General features: G+C 42.4%; 1 protein-coding gene and 1 pseudogene across 1 annotated transcript in view; both read right to left on the reverse strand.

Annotated features, from left to right (window-relative positions):
- SLC24A3 (solute carrier family 24 member 3) overlaps window positions 1-25,616 on the reverse strand; it is a 610,095-nt gene that overhangs the window by 55,749 nt on the left and 528,730 nt on the right. The window contains exons 7-8 of the mRNA XM_090285998.1: window positions 14,479-14,553; window positions 5,394-5,419 (exon numbers count right to left, since the gene is read on the reverse strand). Coding sequence (XP_090142124.1) covers window positions 5,394-5,419; window positions 14,479-14,553 — 101 coding nt within the window. The remainder of the gene's footprint in view (window positions 1-5,393; window positions 5,420-14,478; window positions 14,554-25,616) is intronic.
- On the reverse strand, window positions 22,465-23,187 carry LOC150003120 (endonuclease V pseudogene; annotated as a pseudogene).

The raw sequence follows: 25,616 nt of genomic DNA on the forward strand, positions 1-25,616 counted from the left end.
CAGTCCTGATTCTCCTGACAACATTGAGGGCTTCGGTAAGCTGACATTATGGATTCATGGTTTTTGCTCTGAACAAATATCCTAACAGGTGGATGTTTTTTATTTTAAATGTCTTTTGCAGCAGGTACATAACTGAAAAGCATGTGACAGATAATTGCCTGCCATTTGATTGCAAATTAAACCCCACTATGTTGAGGCAGGAAATGGGGATCCTTCAATAACTAGGAGGGTGGGCCCACTTCCAGGATAGATAATGATTCATTGAAACTAGAATTTTATTCCTCCTGGTCGCTTATTGGTCAAGACAAATCCAACTGTGACCAAAGAGATGCAAGGTGGAAAGGTGTTGAATAAAAAGGCATAGCACTTTCTTCCTCCTTTTTGCCTTCAATCCAATCTTGATGGCTGCAACTACAGTAGCCACGCTGGGACCATTAGGAAAAGGCCAAGGGTAAGGTATAGCCATGACACCACTTACATCTGGAATACTTGTTATGTAAGAAAAATAAGCCAGTATTTCTTTAATCTGCTGTGGCTAGTTTTACCTATTACCTGCTACTAAAAGCCTTTTAAATACAAGTTCTTGGCCAGGTGGCATTACTGTAGAATGCCACCTCAGGAAGAGTGAAGGAATCTAAACTGTGTATGACAGAGGTACCTTGTCCTTGTGTGTTTGTTTTTGACTAGGCCCATTTCCTCCTAAAGAGTAATCACTTCAAATTAAACACAAATTAAATTAGTTTCCTTTTTCAGAATAATATTTTATTGATTATGCTGTTACAGTTGTCCTGATTTGTCCCCCTTTGCCCTCCTCCACCCAGCAACCCCACTCCCTCAGGCAATCCCCCCCACCATTGTTCACATTCATAGGTTATGTGTTTAAGTTCTTTCATTACTCAAGTTTTTATACTGTACTTTATATGCCCTTGGCTATTCTGTAACTACCTATTTGTACTTCTTAATCCCCTCACCTCCTTACTCATTCTCCCACACCCCTTCCCATCTGGCAACCATCAAAACGCTCTCTGTTTCCATGATTCTGTCTCTGTTCTTCTTGTTTGCTTAGTTTGTTTTTTAGATTCAGTTGTTGATAGATATGCATTTTTTTGCCATTTTATTGCTCATAATTTTGATCGTCTTTTTCTTAAATATTCCCTTTAATATTTTGTATAATAGTGGTTTCGTTAGGGTGAATTCCTTTAGTTTTTTCTTGTCTTGGAAGCTCTTTATCTGCCCTTTGATTCAAAATGATAGCTTTGCTGGGTAGGGGTAGAACAATCTTTGCTGTAGGTCCCTGTTTTTCATGACTTTGAATATTTCTTGCCAATCTCTTGTAGCCTGCGAAGTTTTTTTTGAGAAATCAACAGACAGTCTTATGGGAACTCCCCTGTAGGTAACTAACTTCTGTTCTCTTGCTGCTTTTAAGATTCTCTCATTATCTAACCTTTGGCATTTTAATTATATGTCTTGGAGTGGGCCTCTTTGCATCCATCTTGTTTGAGACTCTGTGCTTCCTGGGCTTGCTTGTCTATTTCATTCACTAAATTAAGGAAGTTTTCTTTCATTACTTTTTCAAATAGATTTCTAATTTCTTGCTCTATCTCTTTTCCTTCTGGCACCTGTATGATACAAATGTTGGTCCTGTTGAAGTTGTCCCAGAGGCTGCTTATACTAGCCTCATTTTTTTTGAATTTTTTTCCTTCTTGTTGTTCTAATTGATTGTTTTTTGCTTCCTTATGTTACAAATCATTGATCTGATTCTTGGCTTCATCCACTCTACTGTTGTTTCCTTGTAAATTGTTCTTTATTCAATTAGTGTATCCTTCATTTCTGACTCAATCTTTTTTATGCTGTTAAGGTCTTCACTAAGTTCCTTGAGCATCCTTATAACCAGTTTTTGAACTCTGCATCTGATAGATTGCTTATCTCCATAGCTCTTTTTTTGCAGTTTCGATCTGTTTTTTCATTTGGGCTGTGTTTCTTTGTCTTCTCATTTTGGCACCCTCCCTGTGTTTGTTTCTATGTATTAGGTAGAGCTGCTTTGAATCTGTGCCTTGGTAGGGTGGACTACTGTAGTCGGTGTCCTGTAGGGTCCAGTGGCACAGCCCTTCCTATCACCCAAGCTGGGTACTTGAGGTGCACCCTCTGTGTAGACTGAGTACACTCTCCTCTTGTGTTTGAGCTTGGTTGTTGTTGGCAGATCAGTGGGAGGAATTTACTCAGGCCAGTCAGCTGTAAGAACTGGCTGTGACCACTTACCACCAACCTCCGCCCTCTGTGGAGGATCAGCTGTGCAGGGGCAGGATGGTGGTGCGCTTATGTGGTCTGTAGCTGTACATTGGGCGTGCTGGCCCTGGGGTGTCCCAGGTGGTGCAGGCCAAGGTCAGCTCTCACCTGTGTTTTTCCCAGGGCCACCTTGCCTGAGCTATAAAGCAATCTGAGATGGCTGCTATTTGTGCTGGGCTTGGAGGTTCCCAGGCAAAGGTGAGTTGTGAATCTAGGCTGGCTGCTGCCAGTGCCAGGCCTGAGGCTCACTGAGGCCAGCTGTTGCTTGTTTGATAGGACTTAGAAAGTTGTGCAGCGTGAGCCAAGACTAGCCATTCATATGGAAAAGCAACTTGGGTGAACCCGTAAGTTGGGTGGGGAAGAGTCCCTGGGAACCTCCAAGGCGGGTCAAACAGAGTTAGCTAGGTCGACAGAGTCTCAGATATGGCACCAGCTTGCTGGCTCTGTAGGGGAAGGGTTTAGAAAAGGGACAATGGCCTCTGCTCACCTTGAGGCCAGGCATTTCAGTTTTTCCCTTTATGCCACTGGTGCCTTTCAAGCTGCTACCCTGGTGCTTGAGCTCAGAGGGAGTGAGTCTGGGTAGGTGAGTTTGTGTGTGGGTTTTTTTTTAGAGAAACTGCTTGGGGCTTCAGCAGTTTTTTCCCACTGACTCAATCCCCACTGGTTTTTGTAGCCAGAAGTGTGGGGACTTATCTTCCTGGCACGGGAACCCTGGGCTGGGGTGCCTGGTGTGGGGCTGGAACTCCTTGCTCCTGAGATATCCCTCTTGAATTTTTATCCACCACACCTGGGTGAGGGATTAGTCCATTCCACATTTGCACCCCTCCTCCAGTCTGGATGAATGTGGTTTCTCTAATTCCATAGTTGTCAGACTGCCATTCAACTTGATTTCTGACTGTTATGAGTGGTGTTTGTTCTCTATTTTGGTAGTAATTTTGATGTGATTGTGTGAGGAGGCAAGCCGTGTTTACCTATGCCACCATATGATTGGAAGTCCTTTTTACTTTCTTTGAATTAGTTTCCTTTTAAAAATTTGGGGTACATTGATTACCATCTTTGAAACCTCTAGGTATGCTGGAGGATTCTACAACAATGAACAGAATTCACTGTTTACAGTATTATCGAACTATTACTGTGCTTTAATTACACAGATTGAAAAATCTGGCTTTAAAGAGAGAAATGAACTCCTAGACACATGCTTTCAGCAAAATAAATGCTTGTGGTGGTTGGGTAAAAAGATATGAGAAATGGACAGTGAAAAATATCTTAAAGTTCAATATAGTTTGTGTTCAAATGAGAAGCTGAAATCTCTGGAAGTCTCAAAGCAGTTATGGGCCAATGATGCAGACTTTAATTCCTCAGCCTTACTCAATTGAAAAATGTTCTTCATCAACCCATCCATATAATAACAACAATCATGTAATAGGCTGGCATCTGGAAATAATGTGCTGGTGCTAGAGGGCCTTGATGACTTCAGAATCTGGACCCATCAGCACAGCTCGGAGTTCTACCTAAGGATGGGGTCACCTGATATCACAGAGAGTTCAGCCCTAGAAATGAAGAGGAAACAGACTGTTCCTTCCTTGTTCCATACCACCTGAAATATCCTAAAGGACATAGGAGAGCAAGGACTGGGACAGGCTTAAATGAGCCCTGTTTTCACCTCCCCTCCATGGTTTCCATTGGCAAGGCCAGAGAGAGGAAGAAAAGGGAGTGCCCAAGACAGACAATCTCCATTCTTAAGTTGTTTCACACAAAGCAGCATAAAATTTCTGAGATCGACTGTGATGATCATTTGTTTGCCTTATGACAGCAGAAACACTGAGTACCATGCAAGCACCTGCTGTTTGCTCAGGCAGAGTGGTGGCTGTGCTGACCATGCCATCAGCTGGACCCAAAATACTTCTGCCAGTTTTCTTGTGTTGTACTTAATCCCCAAGGATGTGGGGGAAAAGACACCACTACATCTGTGACCACGTCCAGGAGTGTCCCACAGGAAGGTTCTCCCTTACTTCTGACCTGATGCGCTCCTGGGTATCTCAATGCCTTTCAGCCTGTCGATCACAGTTACTCAAAGAGGATCTCCTTGTCTTTAGTGGGTCAATATAGAGGTTATGTGTCTTAAAGCAAGTTTTCCCAGCTGTCTCCTCCTCACCCTTCCTGGTCAGAGAAGAGAGTTGGAAAAAGTATCTTAATACCCTGGCATAGTATATAATATTTACCATTAATATGATAAGTTCTCTCCCACTGTCAAATTCTGAAAACCATAGACATCCCAAGACACAGAGATGGCACTCTAACAAAGCATTAGCACTCATTTTGCTGAGAATGAAGACTGGTGGACTCTGTACTTCATTTTCGAGTTCATTTTTTAGCTTTAAATAATACACTATCACACCTATGTATTCCTAAGATGTTATTTCACATTATTCTACTTTTACAGATCAAATATTTTTAAAAAATGTAACAAGAATTCACAACACACCCAATTTCAATTTCCATTTCAAATATATTTGACTTACTCAGAACCCATCTCAAAAACAGGGATTTGGAGAGTTGGCTTAAATGCAAATGTTTCCATATATTTATTTTCAACAATTTTTTTCTATGTATCCAAAAGAGAATCACTGACTTTTCAGAGCTCTGAGATCTTCTGGAATGCCAGGCAGAACTTCAATGGGTTAGAGGTCACTGAAGTGCCTCTATCTCTGATTGTTGAGGTATACATGTTATTGTTATACACGGTATTTGGAATATCTCAACAAGGTGTGGATACAATTTGAAAAGATGAGTCAAAGCTTAACGATGGACTAGCAAATGGCTGACCACAGAAAGGCACAGCTAAGTCATGCCATCTAACCTGGATGATGATGACATCTAGATATTTGGATCCCAAATGGAAGCCCACCACCCTAGCCCAAGGAAAAGATCTCTGCTCTGTGCAGCTAATTCACATTTTTTTATTGAAGTGGACAGAGGGTTCTGACTGCCCCTAGTTGTTCCAAACTGCCAAGACTTTTCCCTTTCTTAAATCTCAACTCTGGTCTTTGATATATTTGGCTCTGCAACATAGCAAGGAATGTTGGAAGAGAAATAGAGGTACTTACCAGGAAACTTGTTCATCGTAAATGAACTGTGAAAAAAAAATAGAAGTATAGATTAGACACACATGTGCATGCATGTACAAACACGCATGTGTTGTGACCATCTGCCTTTGTTGCTAGCTTGGTGATAATCAGGACTGGAACATTAAGTGCCTGTGGGTAAGCTTCTCATATGCTGGGTTAGTCTGTGGCTGGTGTTAGTGGAAGGAGGTGTTGTTGGCAGACTGGGATGGACAATGATATGGAGGAGAGAAATATTAGGTCATCCCATCCTTCCTGCAACTTCTGTTCAAGCTGATCCTGACAAGCTGTGGTGTAGAACATGACACATTGTAGAATTTTAGGTCTGGAAGGGATGTAGGAGCTTGGTGGGTACTTCCACACATTCGCCACTATGGGCCACCTGTAAGATGTGTGCATGGCTCTGGGCACTGTAGAGCACCTTCAAGCTTTTATGCAAGCATTTTGACATCTTTGTATTCAACATTTTTCTTTCAGTCAACCTATATTTTGTTTCCTTAGAAGAATTTGTTTTCAAAGGAAACTTTACATTACAACCAGAAGTGGTAAATCAGTACCAGTTGCCACCATATGTGGAGAGTAAAAAAAATAAATGCAATATCAACAGTGATTGAGAATCCTGGCTGTCCATGCTCTGGGTTACAGGCCTGCCCTTTCATTAGAGAATATTAGCAAGGGTTGAGCAGTGGAAGTCACGCAAGTACCAATGGGAGGCTTCTCCTGATTAGTTAAGGTCTGAAGAGAATACACAACAGGATTGAACTTATTTAAGGCCTCATCCATATAGCACCTAAAATCATTTCTCATTTTTGGGCAAATAAACTGGTATAATTCATGTCCTTTGATTTATATAAGAAAGTTGAGCCACAGAGAACATGAACAATTTTCTTGGGGTTGCTAACTTTGTTGTAGTTCTAGAACTCAGACCTGGATTTTATTGTAGTGTTTGCTACATGACTTCTTTGCCCAGACAACTTACTGTTGAAACTAATTGGGTGCACTTGCACTTTATTCAAGCAGAAGCCAAGGGCTGGTCACAGCTTTCTTTCTACAATCCCTGATATGACTGCTTTGAGCATGATCATGTCTGAGGGGTCTTTCTGTTTAAGGGCAGTGGCCCAATGGGAACCCTAAAGCAGGACAGTCTGGGTGTAAAGTGTCATTACTCCATGTAGAAGATAAACTCAGCTAATGATGTGGGCATGGCTTCAGTCCCCAGCAACTATAATAACCATAAGTTGTGAGTGATGCAGAGGAAACCACCACAAAGATGTGCAGTGTACAGGGCAGAGGCACATAAAAAAACCTCCCTCCAAGGACCTTGAAGGTGCAGAAAGAGGGATGAGGGGAAAGGGCACACTTATTTGTAACTTGCTTTTCCTCAGAGATGTGGAAAAAGACGCTGGCTTCATCGGGTTGGTGACTCTCATTGTTATCAGACTCAACAAACTGATACTTGGATTAAAATGTCAAAATAGAATGGGAAGAAGATTAAGGAAATGAAAAAAGCAATTGCACAACCCAGACTGGATGGTATGGAATCCACTTCCTGGAATGCATTCACAGCTGATTTTGTATGATCGCTAGCTTTAAGAGAATTGTCAAGAAATCATGGGATAGAGCAAATAATTTAAGTTGGAAAACATTTTCTATTAATTGAAGTTAATTTGATAGTAACCTTGGGCAGTGGGCTAGAAAAATCAATTCATAGCCCATTAGGAGAGCTCAGGACACTGGTAGAGTTTATTAGAGCACCAATTTAATTTTCGTCTGTCAGGAAAGGCAGGTGATACACTATATATGAAAGTGGCTTTTATAAAGTCCTTATTATGTGTAATCTGACATGTGTGGGCACAGATCAATATGTCTTTAGCTATTATTTCAATGATCATATCAAACAAAAGAAAAATCAGAATGGGCTTAATTGTACAAAGGATCCCAAACTGAGAATGAAATTTACAGGGAGCACAGTAAATCAGAGAAATAGTAGAGTGAATTTGGACAACACTGGACAAGATACACAGTTAAGGATGGAGTGTCATGGTCTGAATTCAGGTGATGCCTGTGACCGGGGCAGTTGGGGTCTGAAATATGGTTCAAGGAGGTGACAGAGAAAGAGAAATGCAGATGATGCCACTAGAGTACTAACAAATGTTGACAATCTGGAAACCTTCAAATAACTGATGCAGCGATGTCTCACCCATGACCACTCAGAGCCAAGGAGGCCTTAGCTACCCTGTGGCTAATAAGCAAACACAATTTGGATTTTATCCCATTACTTCAAAAGGACTTGGTAAAAAAAGTGAGAGACCCACAAAAGAACAATAAAATGGACTAGAAAGGAGGCCTTTTCTTCATGGTGAGAGAGGAGGTGGAGAGCTGCCTCTGAGCACCCGGTGGTGCTTCTGGAAGGAGGTTGAATGATTATCACTCATTCAGAAGACTGCAAATGAGGAAATCGGCACCATTCACAGAATGTTCCTTCAGGGAAGCACATCCTTAGGAAGTGTTGGAATCAGCCTGTCTGAAACTCTTAAAATGACAAGGACAGGAGGTTTACTTGATGTTGCTGATGGTTAGAGGGAATGGATTTGTTATTCCTCACAGATTCTGTTTAGTTTAATTCTTTTAAAACAAGTGTTGCATATCCCTTTTTATCTTCATCCTCTATCTGTAAGTAAAAGAAGACAAAACAACTTCCCCCATCCCTTACAATGGTAGTACTAGGAGACCACCTGAAATAGTTTTTAAATCCTGTGTGAAACAAGAAACCTTGCCCCAGTTCCACCCAGTAAGCACTAGATGGCGCTCATGTCACAGCCCTCAGGCCTGTCTTTCTGCCAAGGCAACAAGGTTGAAATGAAGTCAGTCCAAGTCCATTTTGCAGCTCCATTAAATCTCCTGGAAGGAGGGCAAACAGTTCAAGACAGGCAGCCTCCTGAAGGAACCTTTAGCTAACCCACTGCTGTCACAGGGCAAAGTGAGGTTCTGGAGACAGTTCCTGCCTGGTATTCTGAGTTGGGGACAGGTGGTTCCCTTAGCTTATGCCAACACCCAATCCCCAGGATATGTTGAAGTTGAGGGACCTGCTGGGTGCCCTTGAGCACTGAACCACCCTTTTCCGAGTCAGATTTTTGAAAACAGGCCTTGGGAAAGCAACTCCATGCATTCTGCTGGTTGTGTTTGGGGCCAGTAACTGGGTCCTCCCCCCAGTGACCACATGTGGGTGGTACTGACTGATACAGGGGTCTCAGTTTTGCTGCACATGGCTGGTCAAAGGACCTGCTCTCTGACCCACCCATGGCTCATCCAAAGCTACTTTTGGCTTTGCCCAGAGCTTTGCACTTGTTCCACAGATGAACTAAATGGGAACACACAGGAGTTAATTTGAAGAAACACTCTTTTCACTTTTTTCCTCTAGGCTTCATAGAATGGGTTGGGTACCATGGAAACCAGCTTTTCGATCCTGGTGTCTGCTCTAGAATTCTTCCAAGAGAGGTGGACTGACATCAGCAGGTGGATCTGTGGATGTCAAAACATCCCAGGGAACTGCTAAGGAAGAGGCACATTCAAGATAGAACAATGGTGAAAAGAGGAGACTGGATTTGCCCAGTTATGTCGGCAGGAGTGGAGAGGCCAGCTGGGCTTTGTGCATGGAGGCAGGTGGCTGCATGTCAGTCGCTGGGTTTGCTTACTGTAGGCTGTAACTACGGAGCAGGGAGGCCACATTGCTGAAGCTAAGATTTCTTAGCTTATATTATAATCACTGGCATCGTTAGAATTTTAAGCAGTGGAAATAATAGAAAACCAACACCATCATTCTCTTTCAGAAGACCCCCTCCCTTGCTGTAAATGGACACTGCCCCCCACAGACTCCTACTTGAGAGTGTGTTGACTCCCTCAGATGTGCCCAAATGGAGTTCTGACTTGTTCAGCTTCAGAGAACAGAGGTGCAGATAGCTTAGCAAATGGTGATTCCCTCTGAGGAGGAATCAGATGGAATATACTGGAACATTGCTGCTATGCACTGATATGTTTTACACTAGAGGGTTAAACAGGAATTGCGACGTTAGGATGTTTGGCAGGCAGCCTCGCTGGCAATGTGGCTGAAGGAGGATAAGAGGGTGATGAGCCAGAGGGGCGGGGCCATGGTGGCCAGCGGGAGGGTTAGGGCATCTTAGAGTCACCAACATGACTCTAAGATGCCTTTTCTCTCAAAGAAAAGGCAAGATAAGATGATTTCTGGATTATTTAATATTAAGTGTCTCATAGAAAGAATTCCAGAAGAGGGGCAGTGGAAGCTATTCTCATCGGTTTAAAAATGTGCAGCAGACACACCTCTCCAATGACAGATTGCATGGTAAATGAGGTAAAATCAGGATGATTTCAAAGACAGAAAGACACAGATTTTATTTGAAGGAAAATCCAATTCTTTGCCAGAGTGGTGTAGATGTATCATCTTAGACACTTGCTCTGGTAAACCTGACCTTTGGCAAATCCCTGAATTTCTGGAGCCTCAGTCTTGCCATATGTAAAATGGTGCTACTATAATAGCTAGCTTGTATAGTTGTGAGTATTGAATTGGAAAATCATTGACAGACCTAACATAACATTCAGACTACGCTTGTTAAAACCTATAGATGCTCTGAGAATGTAGGTCTATTTTCTATGGAAGAATTTGCTCTCTACAACTCTACTATCCAATATGATAGGTACTTAGTCACATGTGGCTACATAACTTTAAATTAATTAAACCAAAATTTTAGTCTTGTGGTCTCATTAGCTGCATTTTGAGAACTCAGTATCCACATTTGCCCAGTGGCTGCCAAATTGGACAGTACTGCCGAGGCCATGACTGGCAGCTGAATCAGTTGAGTCTTCTCTCTTTATCCCCACAGAATCCCCTCCAGAGGGGAGATTGCAATGGGACCTCCAGAGAGACGGAGAGGGAAGTGTCACCTTCAGTGAGCAGCACCGCTGTGCCAGTGCTCAGGTTGCCCTGAGGGCCTCCCAACGACCCTTCTCCAGGTAGACAGCACTCCTGAATGTGGATTTGTGAGCCAATCTAAATTATGCTGGAACCTGAGGCTTATTCACTCCACAGGAGGTTCCCTTTCACTTGAGGCTCACCAGCCCCCTCCTCCCCCGATCTCAAAGCAGAAATGAAGGGTAAAAATAAAGTATTCGTTTTAGGGCAGCTGTAGACTGAGGATGTAATGAATCATTTGCATTTATGTAAATTACATGATTATGTAAATTACAGTAACATTTCAATAACAGAAACTGGGGCTTCCTGGAATTTTGAGTAAGGATAGGACTGAGCGGCGGGAGCTCTCTGTGGTGGAAGTCATTGGGGGTGGCTACTGGAGGAGGGAGAGAAGCAGCAGGAGAGACTGTAAGGATCTGGAGACTATCAGGTAGATGCACACAGGGACATGCTCCAAAGAGCACAGAATGCTCCCAGGTCTAAAAAGGTGACACTTCTAGAGCAACCAAAACCACGAGGCCGCCACCCTGGCCACATTCTGTTTCTTCAGGGCCTGAGCCTTCACTGCAGGAAATATTGCTAGGGTAAAGAGGATGCTTGACAGGGCAGGGAAAGGCACTGACACACACACACTGTACATTCATGAAATTATAACTGCTTTAGACAATAGCACGTTCTTAATTTCTTCTGCTTTCTCCCTAAAAATGGCAACACACACACTAGAAAATAGCACAGAGCAAAGGTTGGGTGAAACCCAAAGACCAAAGTGAATTGAATCCCTTTTCTCTAAGTTAACTGTTAAGCTCTGTTGGTTTCAGAATGTACATACTTGTTTTACTCTAATGGTTTTCCGTCTTGGCCAGGTCCATCTGCATAAACTTCCTATTTCGTTGTTTCAGAATTCAGGTAATAATGCTCTGTTAGCATTCCCCTGGCCCAGTGGTTATGAGCATCTCTGGAGAAGTTATCTTTCCTTCTTTTTTGGGTCCCCAGGCCGTGTGGATTGTTCTCCTGGCTCCTCTGCTGGGTCTGAAGGACCGCTCCCAGGGGTGTATATAAAAGTAGCATCTGGCCTTATTTAGTCTAGACTTTTCTTCTCGGTGAATGAGCTCTTTATTGTATCACCCCAGGGGACGGGCAGTTCAGTCTTCTGAATATTTCAGAATCATAAAAAGGGGAAGAGGGTAAAAAAACTCTAATAGTTAAAATAAATTGTTCAGATGGTTGATATTTATGGATAGAAGGAAACCTTTTAAATACAGGAATTTTAAATGCCTATTGCAGGGTCCTGTAGAGAAGCTTAGTATTATATAACGAAGGCCAGAAGGGGAACATAGGAAGAGGAGAATAGGAAACCTTGACAAAAAAATGTGGCTTAGTGCTGGGGCATGGAACAGATCTGGGGACACTGAGAAACCTCCATTGTTAAGGGCCACTAAGTGCTAATGCTTCTGGGTAGAAGACTGTTTTACTCTTCGTGTTGGTTTTAAGTTTCATGTGAAAATGACCTCACGAATGAACAGCAGTCAGAAATTCAGACAACCAAGCTACCACTATGCCTTACCTTTGAGAACCTCAAAATTTGCTCTAGAAACTATCATTGTCTTGAAACAAAGGGGTAGCCAGAGGAAATGGTGCCCAATTGTTCAGTTTCTCAAAGTGCAGTGTGATGCTGCTGGCATCAGAATCACAGGAAGGGGAGGAATCCTGGGTAAATTGCAAATTCCTGGGTTCTACCCTAGAACCTACTGAATTAAAATCTCTGTTGTGCATTTTAAGTAAGCACACAGAGCATTTCCAGTGCACACTGAAGTTGGAGAAACTCCAGCTAAAGTAAAAAGAACCAAGCTCTGAGGACCCAAAGTTTATTTTTTCCATTACTTTCTAACAGTAGAGAAATGTAATTTTTCTCAAAAACCACAAAACTTTAGCCTTGACATTTGGTCTTTAAACACAGAGTTCACCTTTAGGTAAGAGCAAAGAATCGTGTTGCTGCCATCAAGGGAAATGTAGAGCTGTTGGCAGCCTGAGTGTTCTGTCTGCTCAGCTTTGCATTTTGCCCATGCAGGTGGGGCTAGAAGATGGCTTTGCCCAAAGACTCCCCTTGGGCAAGTGGCACCTGCAGCCTGAAGCTGCAAAACCCCTTCATTCCCTCACACATCATTAGCAACAAGTACAACTGTTTCATCTTGGACATGTCCAGATGAATTTCACACAAGACAAGTTATTTCACATATAGGTACTCCAGGGGGTGTCTATGCTGAAAACTGAGAAAACTGAGAAAGAAGCTGATGCCAGCAAATCTGCTACTGGGAGTGGAGATTGCCACATCCGGTATCCTGGCCATGTTGATCTGGGCTGTGCTGTCTCATCATCTTGTTTTTCTGAGAGTGGACACTCTTTCTGGAGTTCAGCAAAAGTAGAGAGCTGCATTAATTACCCCACCCCCTCAACCATGTCTCCTTTTCTCCCCCCACTGTCAAGAAATATCCTTTTATTTAATTAATTAATTTATTTATTTATTTTAAAAATTGTTGCTCTATTACAGTTGTCCCAATTTCCCCCCTGCTGCTCTCCCCTGCCCGGTACACCTCCCCCCAACCCCCCACTCCCAAAAAGGTAACTTTCAGAAATTACCCTAAAATACCCTACAGGTAGAAGAGCACAGTTCACTTGCATATAACACTATAGTGTTTGAAAGGTCTCAGCTCTGTGAACAGAAGCCTTCTAAATTTGGGGTGATCATATCTTTGTCACAGGTAATTATTGAGAATAAGAACACAGAGTCAAGTGTGTCCTTCAGTTTACTAACAAAAAGCTCAACAGCATTTTCAGGTCCAACATGAGATCTCTGAATCCCCCACTACTTGGGGCAGGTCTCACTCTCCCAATTATCAATGACCCTGGAATGAGGAGACTGTTGTTCTAACCTAAGATTTTCACTGTGACCTATAGGTAAGAAAACTAAGACCTGGAGAGATTTATTTCTCCATTGTGACTAGAGCCCATAAGGGGGGATCAGAATTAGGAGTCAGATGTCCAAACTCCCATTTCAGTTCTTTCTGTTTTGCCACCCTTCTCCTGGATGGCTCAGTTGCCAAGCTAAGGGGTTTGGTTAGTCGCCATAGGTGACATGGAGCCACTAACCATTTAAACAAGAGACTGGTGTTTGCAGGTGTTCTTTGTAGAGATACCACTTGGAGCACTCTGAAGACTGACTGTGGGCAAGGGGCAAGGGAGGGGAGGTGGCAGCGACACTATTCATTGCAATATTGACCTGGGATGAGCTGCATCAGTTCAGGCCGGAGATGTAAAAAAACCTCAACTAAAATGGCCTAAGAAGGGGCACACTGGGGAGATTTCTGTGAGATGAAGATCCACAGGACAGTTAAGCCAAATGGGTATAGTGGCAGTTGGAGGAAAGATCAGTTTAATCATTCTCAGACTGGGTGGCAGGATAGGAATGAGTGCTGAACTACAGAAAGAGAGTTAGTCTTGGAGGATCATCCTAAGTTTAGAGACAGGTTGAATTTGGGACGTGAGGATGTCTAGTAGAGTTGTTTGGTACATGGAGATTTCTAGTATCCATAACTGGACCGCAGGGAGCTGCCTCTGCTAAGAACACAGTTGGGAGTATCTGTACAAAGGTGGCAATAACAATGGGTGCTATGGGAAGGACAGGGCTGTCCTGGGAGAGCATAGAGAGTGAGAGGGAGAAGAAGCAAGGTCAAAATCCAGGGTTATTGATGAGGAGGGGAGTTACAGAGGAGCCCTAAAGAAAGTGAGAGGGAATGGTCAAGGGGATCGCAGAACAAAAACAGGAGCTCTCATGAAACAAGATAACCAGTCAGCACTCCTATTCTGAGCACCAAAGTATCAGGCTGGGGTGCTGGGTGATCAAAGTAGCTGGAAGAAAGAAAGACTGCCTCCATGTGTAGACATCCATTCACTCATTTATCACCAGGCACCTTGAACCGACTCCATACAGAGAAGCGGCAGGTGCCTAACGCTGAGTGGTGGGAAGGATGGTCAGGAGTCCAACGTGAGGGAACTCAGGCAAGGTGTCCATCACATACTTACCACGATGAGTGCGACCACAGATAGCGTATAGTAAATTGAATCCCTCAGGAGGCACCAGGAGGAAAGAGCCACAACCTGAATTAAAACAGGGAAAAGACAGTAAGAAGCAGGACATCCAACTGTGCAAAGGAGAAAATGTAGCTTCTGGTGGCCCCAGCCAGCAATAAACCTAAAACATAGCCTAGTATTTCTGTATTCTGTCCTGGATCAGTCAATCTGCCAGTCAATATGAATTTATTAAAGGTCTTTAGGTATATTTATCTGGACCTTCTGAAAAGCAGTTGCCAAGATGGGATGAAATCTGCAACAATTTTATTAGGGGGAGAAGCCCAGGTGAGAAAATGGGAAGGAGTCATGAGAGCTTTGAATGCATTCCATCTGACTCGGGTCTGACCCTGGAGATAGGAGAGGTTGGGTGGAGGCACCCCAGGCTGCAGGGCAGTCTGAAGAAGGTTCAGGTGCACTGTCGCCTGTCAGAGGAGTCCCATGTCTCTTGGGAATGGGTCAGCCTTAGTATTCCTAACATCCCATAAGGGGATGGGATGAGCAATCTTACCCTGTGTCCTTGTTGACACCCTAACAGATGCCACAGCTCATGCTCCTGTGTGGAATGAAGACCCAAAGCCACCCTTCAGAAAAGGCATGGGCAAGCCCAATTAGCACTCCTATCCTAGCCATCTTTTCTCATCTTGATTATATGTCTGGCCTAGTTGACACTTGACCCTGGTTTAATCAGAATTTCTAAAGCTCAATTTGCATATTGATCTGGAGAAAATGTTCTTAGCAGTTGGAGGTGACCCTTTAAAGATATGATAGCCTTACTGAGCCTATGCCAATAAGTATATTGTTGGAGGCTAAGGCAGCCTTGGCAGTGGTGTCCAGACTTCCTGCAGGGAAGGAGTCCTCTGGGTGTGACAAAGGAAGGCAAAGGGGCCAGGACTAGGCATTGTACAGAGGAGAATATGGGAAAGGAAAGGCAGCCAGGGATGCCAGGGTAAGACCCTTATTCTGAAGGAAGAGTCATTTCTTCTTGGTATAGTCTTCAAAGTCTCTTTTTGAGAAACACCTAGTATTCTTTCTTTGCTTTGTGGAGTAGGTCCATGTTGGCAGACCCTCACAAAGAAACAGGAGAGTCCACAATGCCATGTCAGAGGTGCTTTCTGGATGTCACTCGCAACTTCTTCCTGCCTCCCTAGAAAAGTGCCAACTACCCCACGGCCATGGGATATGTCTGGCTGCCTTTTCACTTGGCCTGGTAAGTGAAAAAGGATGAGGGAAATGTCGACACTCAGCTGGACCAATGAGAGGCTCATGCTGCACCAAAGACAATAGGGAAAAGGGATCCCAGGGACAAGGCATCTTTTGGTGTCTTTCTCTCCCTGACTGCTGTGTCAGTCTATAAAGAAGAGATCAGGCAAAGTTAAACCAGAGAAGGCTTTCTGGATTCAAATAACATGAAAGATATGACTTAAATAGAATGATAAATGAATAATGAGTCCAATCTCTTTCCATTAACACATTCTTCCACTTGTTATATGGACACTTAAGTATTTTCTGTTGCTAATTTTGCCTTACTAGGTTTTGTATTTGCAGATTTAAACTACAGATGATGGGGTTGTCATGAAGAGCACTGATGCTAAAAAATCACTTCAGAACAAATATAAAGCATTTTCTTACCCTTTTATCTTTCTGTCCTTGTATCATTAGCTCTTAGAACCTATGATCATCATTCACCTGCTACAGAATAGATTAAGTTAGACCAGATTGTTCATTGTCCAGCAGATCACAAAAGATTGTGAATATTTACTCTATTTATTAAAATTAGGCAAATGGACTTGAAACATGTGGCAAATATCAATTATGAATATTTTAAAAATTCACTTGGGCTTTTAGTTGGAGATGGCAGGTTGAACATGTATTACTACCTTTGCTCTTCCTCATTATACTATAGCAAGACAATAGTAAAGGGATTAGATAAAAAGACATAAACCCACAAGAAAAAGAATAGAAGAACTGATCACAGCAACAAAATTTTGAAAGCTCAAAATCAGAAGAACAATTGGTTAAAGCTCTAGATGTGGGGATGAAGGTGAGCCTAGAAACAGGACAACTGAAAGACTGCTCAAGAATTTAATCCTCAAACTTCCTCCATCACTTCAAGCAGACTGGTGACTGCACACCCCACATCTTTACAGAAAACAAGATACCAAACATTTGAAGAACAGAAGTTCTAGAAAAGAGAGGCATAGAAATAATCAAAAGAGTAATTCAAGGAAAATTGCCAGGTTTTTTTCTGAGTAAAAGGACCCTCTGAGAATTCAGTTCAATGAAGAAAAAAAGTTGTACAGCAAGGCATATCATCATTAATTGCCAGAATATGAGGACACAAAAGGTTCTAGAAACTACCAGAGGGAGGGAAACATGATTATATACAAAAGGTCAAAACCAGAATGACATTTTATTTCTGAACAAAAGCACCGGAAGCTAGAAGACAATTTTGAAGATAACTGAATCAATTATTCATTAAAAACAAGAAAAGATTAAAAATAAAGGTTTGCTTCAAAAAATTTGGTTCCCATGCATCCCTTCTCAAAAAGCTACCAGGAGATGTGTTCCACCCAAATAAGGGAGTAAATCACATCATACACACAAGTATGTTACAATAAAACATTACACCAGATAATAAGAATCTATAATAATAAGTGATGAAAATTTCCAGAATAGTGGAGGGAGATCCTAAAAAGACAGTGAAAGGAGATTCCAAAATAAAGCTTTTTCAGCAGGCTTAGAGAATAACATAGCCAGATTAGAGGTCTGAGGACTCAGAAGTAATGATGCCAAAAGCACAAAATTAATAGAATATCTGATAATTCTGAACCCGTGGAAAGGAGGTTAGAGAGCTCTGGGAACAGAACATAGGAAACTAAGAAAATGAATAAACGATAAAAAAGGTAATTATAAATCACAGGGAAAACACAGAATTTTTCAAGAAAGGAAGATGAATTATTATATATATATGAATAGTGGTCACAGTCATAATAAACTAAGCATAGACTACTGTCTAACCAAACTTACGATATAACTAGTTGGAGAAGATGGGGGACTTGACAGTAGGGGTAGGTGGGGCTAAAATAAACCTAAACCCTCTTATTCCACACTGTAAGGTCACTGTAGAATGTTTAAGAATAAAAAATCAAGTAACCACCATCTAAGTATGTTATTTAAGAGATACTGAGTAAGTATCAGGAACAACCAAACTAATGAAGTAGTTGCCTCAGAAAAGTGGGAAACTGGCGCTGGTGGGATTGGAAGATGGCTGTGTTTCATAACAAACCTAGAACTGATTGTCTCTTTAAGCTCTGTGTGTGTATAACTTTAACAAAAATAAAAACTAAAATAAAAATATAATACAAGTTATCTATTTAGATTTATGGCGGTAAGAAATACACTTTGCACTATACCTAAGATGTCAAATGAGGATGGATAGTGATATATTTTATCTCTTTATAAATAGCATAGTTTTCAATGTCTGCACTGTTATCAGATATCAGCTCCAGATTCAGAACCTACACTTAGCAATACTGTTTTCTGTTTTTTGTTTTTCTATAGAACCAATGACCTGGAGGACAAGTAAGAAAGAGTCCAGCCAGAGAGTGATTTCTTTCCGTACTCTAGAGCAGCAATTTTCAGCTCATGGCACACATAAACTAATTATTAAATTCTGTGACACAGCAAAATATATAACATATTTTTTTTCCAGTCTGACAAAACAATAGGTATAATTTTGATTTATACCCACCGGATAGCTATTGTTGTGTTGGCTGCTGTTATTTTTTAATTTGACAATTTAAAGGAAAAGAGGTCAGTGCCCCTGACTAAATAGTCAGGTATTGCACGTTTTAAAAATTCTTGTGGCACACCAGTGTGGTTGAAAATTGCTGCTCTAGAGGGAATTAAAGCATTGTTGATGCTTCTGTGGTGCCTATAGTGAGAGCTGTGATCATTACTTCATATCCACCTCTACCTTACCTTTCTGTGACCAGCATTCATCACAACAAAAATATTTCTGTCCTGTATTTCCTTATTTCTGGTTATGCACCTTTATTTTCTGCATAAAAAGATCCTTTAACATTTTTTGGAAGGTTGGTTTAGTGCCTGTGCACTCCTTAAGTTTTTGCTCATCTGAGAAAATCTTTATCTCATTTAATTCTGAATTATAACCTTGCTGGATCCCAGGTTGTATATTCCTTTCTTCTAGCCTTTTAAATACTTCCCACTACTCCCTTCTGTCCAGTCAAGTTGCTTCTGAGAAATCAACTGATAGCTTTATGGAGTTTCCCTTGGATATCACTTGTTTCATTCTTGCTGCCTTCAGGATTGTCTCTTTATTTTTAACTTTTGCAGTTATAATGACAGTATGTCTTGATGTGGGTCTCTTCAGGTTCATCATGTTTGGAACTCTCTGTGCTTCCTGAAGTGAACCTGGTTATTTGTTTCCTTCCCCAGATTAGGAAAGTTTTCAGCCATTATTTTTTCAAATATTCTTTCTGTCCCTTTCTCTCTCTCTCTCCTCCTTCTGGAATACCTATAATACAAATGTTAGGGCACTTGATGTTGTCCCAGAGATTTTCTTATATTATCCTAATTTTTTAAAATTATTTTTTATTTTGCTGTTGTGATTCAGTGATTTCCACTATTCTGTCTTACAGGTCTCTAGTTAGTTCTGCATTAACTAATCTACTGTCCATTCTTTCTGATATATTCTTCATTTCAGTTATTATACTCCATCTCTGATTGGTTCTTTACTATACTTTCTATCTATTTGATGAAGTGCTTTCTGAGTTCCTCTATTTTACTCTCAAGTTTGTTGAGCATCCTATGGCTGCTTCTTTGAATTTGTTATTAGGAGAGTTACTTATTTTCCATTTCATTAGGGTTTTTCTCCAAGGTTTTTTCCTTTTTCCTGCATTTGGGGCACACTATTTTGTTTCCCCATTTTATTTGACTTTCTGTGCTATTTGTATAAGTTAGATGGAATAGCTATCTCTCCTACTCTTGAAAAAGTGGTCTCTGTGTACTTTGTTGGATAGTTTTGGCAGGCTGGTTGTAGTTGGAGCAGGTGCACGCAGTGCCTGATGTGTCACCTGGCCTGAAGGAGTAGGTTCCAGGTAGGAGAGTGTGGTGTGCTTCCACTTCCTTGCCATTCTGATTCAGTGGGGTAGCCTTGCATATGTGCACAGCTACACTTCACTAAGTTCTGCACCCTCTCTGTGTGGTGCAGACCCACATGTGCCCAGGAGCATCCCACTCACTCTGCACAGGCAGCCCTAAGTACATCCCCTATTGCTTTAATTGTCTACAACAGCAAATACTTATCTGGCATGAAAATAAGAAGATCCAGAAGGTTATCTCATTGAATCTTACAGCAACTTAATAAGGTGGGCATTGGCACCCTAACTGGCCAGCAATTGAGGCAGTTGACCAAGATTGTACAACTAGCAGTGGGGAGAGACTGACATTTGAATCCAGGAAGCTTGAGTCTCAAGCTCCTGTTCCCCCACACTATGCTAACAGTGCCTCACTGCAGACAAGAATAAAAAGCAGACACCCATTTATGAGGGCCTCCTGGAAAGTTTTTTTTTTCCCTATGACTTTAAGTTGTTAGGTGTGTTAGTAATGGTAGCCAACGGAGGAAAGAGTTGAAGGTGAAAGACAAAAAAAGCAGGACTACAGCTCAATTTGAAAATATACTGCTTTGAAGAGATTTGGCACAAGCAATCAAAGCAGAAGGGAGTTGCCGTAAGGAACATAAATATGGATGTGAATATAGTTATGGTATGGACATATTCTAACAGAAAAAAATAAGTTAGTTGAATTTCAAACTACTCTGTTCAGCTAGTTTAGTTAAAAAAAAAAAACAACAAAAAACACCAGCACAACACCAATATAGCTCACTGTTTGGTGATTGAATGTCCCCTGTCCAAACATGAATATACTGATGATTGGAGGCTAAGTAATTCCCTTTGCTTCTTGGTGAAGGGTCTATTATCTTGAGATGGAGACTAACAGCCATCTGACTCAGACCCTGGACATAGTTATAGGCTGGAGGAACATGTTAGAGCCTCTGCATAAAAAAAAAAGGAGGCTCTTTGGCATCTGTTGGCAGGTGTCACCCAACCTAGAAAGGGAAAGCATTGATGAGAAGAAGACAATGTTTCCTTAGCATGTTGCAAAATGGATGCAAGGGAGAAAGACAAGAGATTCTGGTGAAAAGACCAGAACAGGGGTCCTGGGAGGAAACCAACAGTGAGTAATTCTGCCCTTGACCTCATTAATCAATAATACAGATAGTGCCAGTTACAAAGGGCCATCTGCTGGCAAACTCCTCCATAAATTAAAGCCAGAGGCTCTTTTTGCCCCCTACAGCTCTAGGAATCCCTCGCAGGTAGAATTTCATTTTGATATTTCTTTTCTATTTCTGGAATATATTTTGCACTTTTCTATTAAATATGCAGTTTCAGTTTCCTTCTTATAATTTGATTTAGTTTCAGAGAGGCATAATGCAAAAACAAACAAATTTTAAAAACCCTATACTCCCAAAACAGAGGAAAACATCCACCTTTATTCAAATGCGTAGTGATAATCTTTTAGAAATCTGACTCCTTAGGAGGCTAGAAGTAGTTGTTTATGATAAAATTATATGTGGATATGTATTGCAAGTCTATATGTAGCTATTTACAGATGATATTATACACACATATATGAAGATATATAGTGTGTATATAATACACTATAATATATATGATGACTTTTCTTGATACAGAATGAAATGTGACATTGCAGACACATTTTAAAAAGTACAAATACCCTCAGCTTGTGAGCAATGTGCCTTTTAAAAAATAACTGCTGAAGCAGTCAGAACACTATAATAGTTACATGACAAAACATAAACTGCTATAGTCTCAGAGAAATGTTATTTCACACAAATGTCATGGAAAAGGGATTTGAAAAATCTTAGCATGAGTTTAATTCTAAGCTTCTGAGCTGACACATTTCCATAGCCAATTCTCATCTCAGAAAAGAAAACCATACAGTATGTAGAAAAGGTGGGGCTCTGGATTGTCCCCCACAGAACCCCAGTCAGTGGCACTAGGGTTCAAAATAGGTGAGGGCTAACTTGAGTTTCCCTCCAATGGTGAAGTTTTGGCTCTACTGTCTATTATTCCAGTTCACTTTTAAAAAATACTTCTATTCTGGGAAAATTCACTAAAATACAAATGGCTCTTGCTTTCTAGAAGTTTACTGTCAAAAAATGGAGAGTAATAATCAGACAATGTAAAAAGGCAATATGGTTTTGAAAATATAATGAACTTCTGTTTATTCATTTCTTTCCCCCAGAAAGAATGGCATATGTACCAAAGGAGATGCGGCAGAAGTTGTGGATGTCCCTGTGGTCTAGTTGTTGTGAGCCCACAAGGGCACTTTTAGAAAGAAACGATCCTCCCCTTCCCCACCAGGAACACTGAATCCCCTCTGGTGGCTTCTGGGGAAGCCATTCCATGCTGTCTGGGTCTGAGTCTGGGTGGGCCTCTGCACTTGAGATGCCTTCTGCTGAGCATACTCCAGGCTGCCCCAGGCCTCATGACCATGCAGCAGGAGGGGCAGTCACCATGCATGATCAAAGCTGTTTGCTCTGTCCTTTGTTCTCAGAGTCTGAGCATACCACCCGCTGTTTGGGGGTCCATTCCTATAGAGGAGCCCCAGGGCCAGTTACTGTTCTGAGGCCAGAGCAGGTGGAGGGAGGGGCTTGAGTCTTTAGGGCAGCCAGGTCAGCTGGGCCCCCAGCTCTTGCCCTACTGCTCCTGGGCTCCTGGGTCTGGGGTTTTTGGCATGTTCTGGGGCCTTGGCTGTTGGCCTCAGGGGCCTACCCACACCCATAGGCTCTTTGATGCCTTCCTTGGGACATGCCTTTGGCCTCCGCGGTTTTCAGCTCCTCTCCTGCCCTGCTGCGGGGTTGTGGGTGGGGGTAGGTGGGGCTCCCAGGGTCCAGAGGATGTAGTCTCAGGAGTAAATGTCAGCCTGGCCTGCCGGCTCTGAGCTCCAGAAGCTGCAGCAGCTGCGGGTCAGCAGCACGGCCACCTCCAGGCTCATTTTGTGGCCTACAGAGACATAGAGGAACTTGGTGCTGTGGCTGTGGCTCTTCGGGGCAATGCCCAAGATGGCCCTGGAACCATCCGTCAGATAACAGGATTCTCCTCCAAGCCCGCAGGAGGCATATCTTCTTGTATAAGTTTTTCTCCAGCCCCTGTACCTGCAGGAGTTGCTTTGCTTGGCTATTCCAATGCAGGGCAGGTCTGTGAGGACATTCAGGTGGCAGGCCACCCAGAAGTCTTGGTGGTAGAGCACCCCATTTCCATCCACAAGGAGGACCTGGGGCACGAGACTGGGCTCCTTCTCCTGCAGCCACTGCACAGGGTCCACCACGAAGGGCACCTCTCAGAAGGCCAGGAAGTCCAACAGGTAGGGCGCCATCAGGCTAACCACGCAGCAGTCCTCATATACCACCTTGAGCTTAGGGTGACCGAGCACCATTAGTGAGGCGCAGGCTCTGACACTGTAGTCCTTCACAAAGGACACATCCACGCCCAAGACCCTTGGCAGGCCGTTGAAAGCAGGGTCCCGCTGCCACCCCTCCACGTCCAGGTCCATAGCGTGGATGTTCAGCAGAGCTTGCTCCTGTGTGTCTACATGTCCAGTGGGCCGATTGGCCCAGCCCCCACCACCTGGACGGTCCCGGTCTTATTGACTTAACCTCGGTGCCCCTCCAGCTTCCCCGCCCCCTCCCCAAGACACAAGCCCCTGCTCATTAATCTTCACAAACATGAAAATGAATTCATGTTTTTAATTTTTAAAGAAATCTCATTTTGAGTTCTAGTTTTATGGGAAGAAAGTAAGTGACAAGTAAACAAGCTGCTACTGGAGAGATATTAACTAAAATTGAGGCTCATCTGGACAGTGCATACATACAGTGATCTGAATGCTTTTCATTGATCATTATTTTCATTTATTACCACCGAGGTTCATAACAAACCGAGTGCCGGGGGCTCAGAAGTGTCTTCTCAATCACCCATAATATTATGTGCAGTCATTTTCATGTTAAATGTAAATTATTGCCTGCAAGGTCTTCAAAATATAGTAGCTCAGAGTGTTCTCACACTTGTCGGGAGTCGGTTGTGCCTTAGGGAGGAAACACTGGACTGCGCCTGCTGTGCTCACTTCGCCCACTCACTCAAGGAGTAGAGTCTGCTTTTACCGCCAGGCACTGCTTTGCCAGCACCGAGCACTGCATTTAGCAGCAGTAGGTACAAGTCTGTTGAATAAATGTGGCACATTTAGGGTAATTTCCGATGTAACCGGATGTGTCAGCTTGGATTTGCTCAGAAACAGAGCCTGTGGCACATAGCTTACTTGGGAGGTGATTCTAGGAAACATTGTTAGGGGGTGGGAGAAGTAAGGCAGGGACAATAAGCAAGTTGCATCAGGAATAGCTGGGGTGTAATCCTGGTGGGGAGCTCTGGGAGACCATGTAGAACACGCCTCTCCCCTTGTCTCACCCAGTTGGAGGGGAGCTGGGGTTTATCCACCCACTCCCATTCATTGGTTGAGGGCTGCACCCAGGAGTGTTAATTCCCTGGCACTTCCTGTCCCCCCACAGTGACTAAGGAGAACCTGGGACAGAGAAATGCAGGTTCCAGCAATTGGAAGTCAGGCCAGTTGGAACTGAAGTCGTAAGGGTGAAGGGCCACAGGCTGGGAACAGGCAGTGTCCGCTCTACCCTGAAACATGGATTTACACAACAATCCAATAATCGGATAAACATTCTGTTACTCTGTCCCCTTCTCTCTGTCCCTCTGTCTCTCACAGTTTTTTGTTTTTGTTTTTAGCTTAAAAATACAACCCAATCCTATTTATGTAAGGTCTGAATGCAGAGCAGAGTAACTGATGTGTTCGAAGTCCAGAATAGTGTTCTCCTTGGGCTAGGGGCAGAGTCTGAAAGGGCCAGGACTTTTCTGTTTCTTGATCAGGGTCCTGGACTGGAAGTGCTCAATTGTGAAAAGTCATTGAACTGTACTTATGATAAGGGCACTTTCCTGAATATACTTGGTACTTCAATAAAAAATGTTATTTAAACAAAACAAAAATGCAATTACAATGTTAGTTGTTATTATTACATATTAATTTTAATAGTAACTAGTCTCTCACAACTTGGAGTTGGCTTATTAGTAAAGTTACAGATAAAATACTAGACACAGTTAAATTTCAGGTGAACAATAAGTAATTTTAAAATATAAGTATAATCTCAAATATCACCTGGGAAATATAATTGTTGTTGAAATTTATCTGGGTGCCCTGTATTGTTATTTACTAAACCTGGTAACCATACTTATTAGATTTTGGGTGTTGGTTAAGAGAACTATCTTGCCGTTCTTTGGATATGCACAAAATAGGGAGTTTAGTGATTCTGCAACAAATACTCCTAACACAAAGGAAAAGCTGAATCTTTTCTGTATTGCCCGTTTATCTTATGCTGGATATTGACTGCTGTTTTATTCTGGTTGTTTGGCCTCCTCAGAGTTCTTTTCCCCCCCTTTGTTTCTTGTTAACTACAACAATTGTCAAGATGTACATTGCACTTTTGAGGGGAGGGGTTTTTCCACAACACCAAGACTTGGCTTCTCCAGGAAAAATCTAAAGACATGGCAACGTACGCGCATCTTCATGTCACTGTGGAGCTGTCAGGTTGACTCTCCACCAGAAAGGGATGGAGGTAAAGCAGCTCTCAATCCATCTGGCTATGCTGATAAGAACTCAGATGCAGGAGGTTGAAACTAATGGCAAAACATTGTTTGGGGTTATCTGTAGATTTTGATGATGTGAGCTTTCTGTTTCATTCATTATCATAGAGAGAAATTCAGCTGTATTTCTACAGTTTTCCAGGAAGAATTAAAGTGGCTCAAAATATCTTTTCCTTATCTCAGCCTGGTAAGTACAAAATGGGAGTCACTCCTCTGAGGGCTGTAGAGATGCACTCTACAGGCTGCTATTTACCCATGTGGTCCAGACCCTGCTCTCAACCT

The sequence above is a fragment of the Furipterus horrens genome, unplaced genomic scaffold (genome assembly GCF_987537825.1).
Source record: "Furipterus horrens unplaced genomic scaffold, mFurHor1.1.pri manual_scaffold_8, whole genome shotgun sequence".
Classification (NCBI taxonomy): domain Eukaryota; kingdom Metazoa; phylum Chordata; class Mammalia; order Chiroptera; family Furipteridae; genus Furipterus; species Furipterus horrens.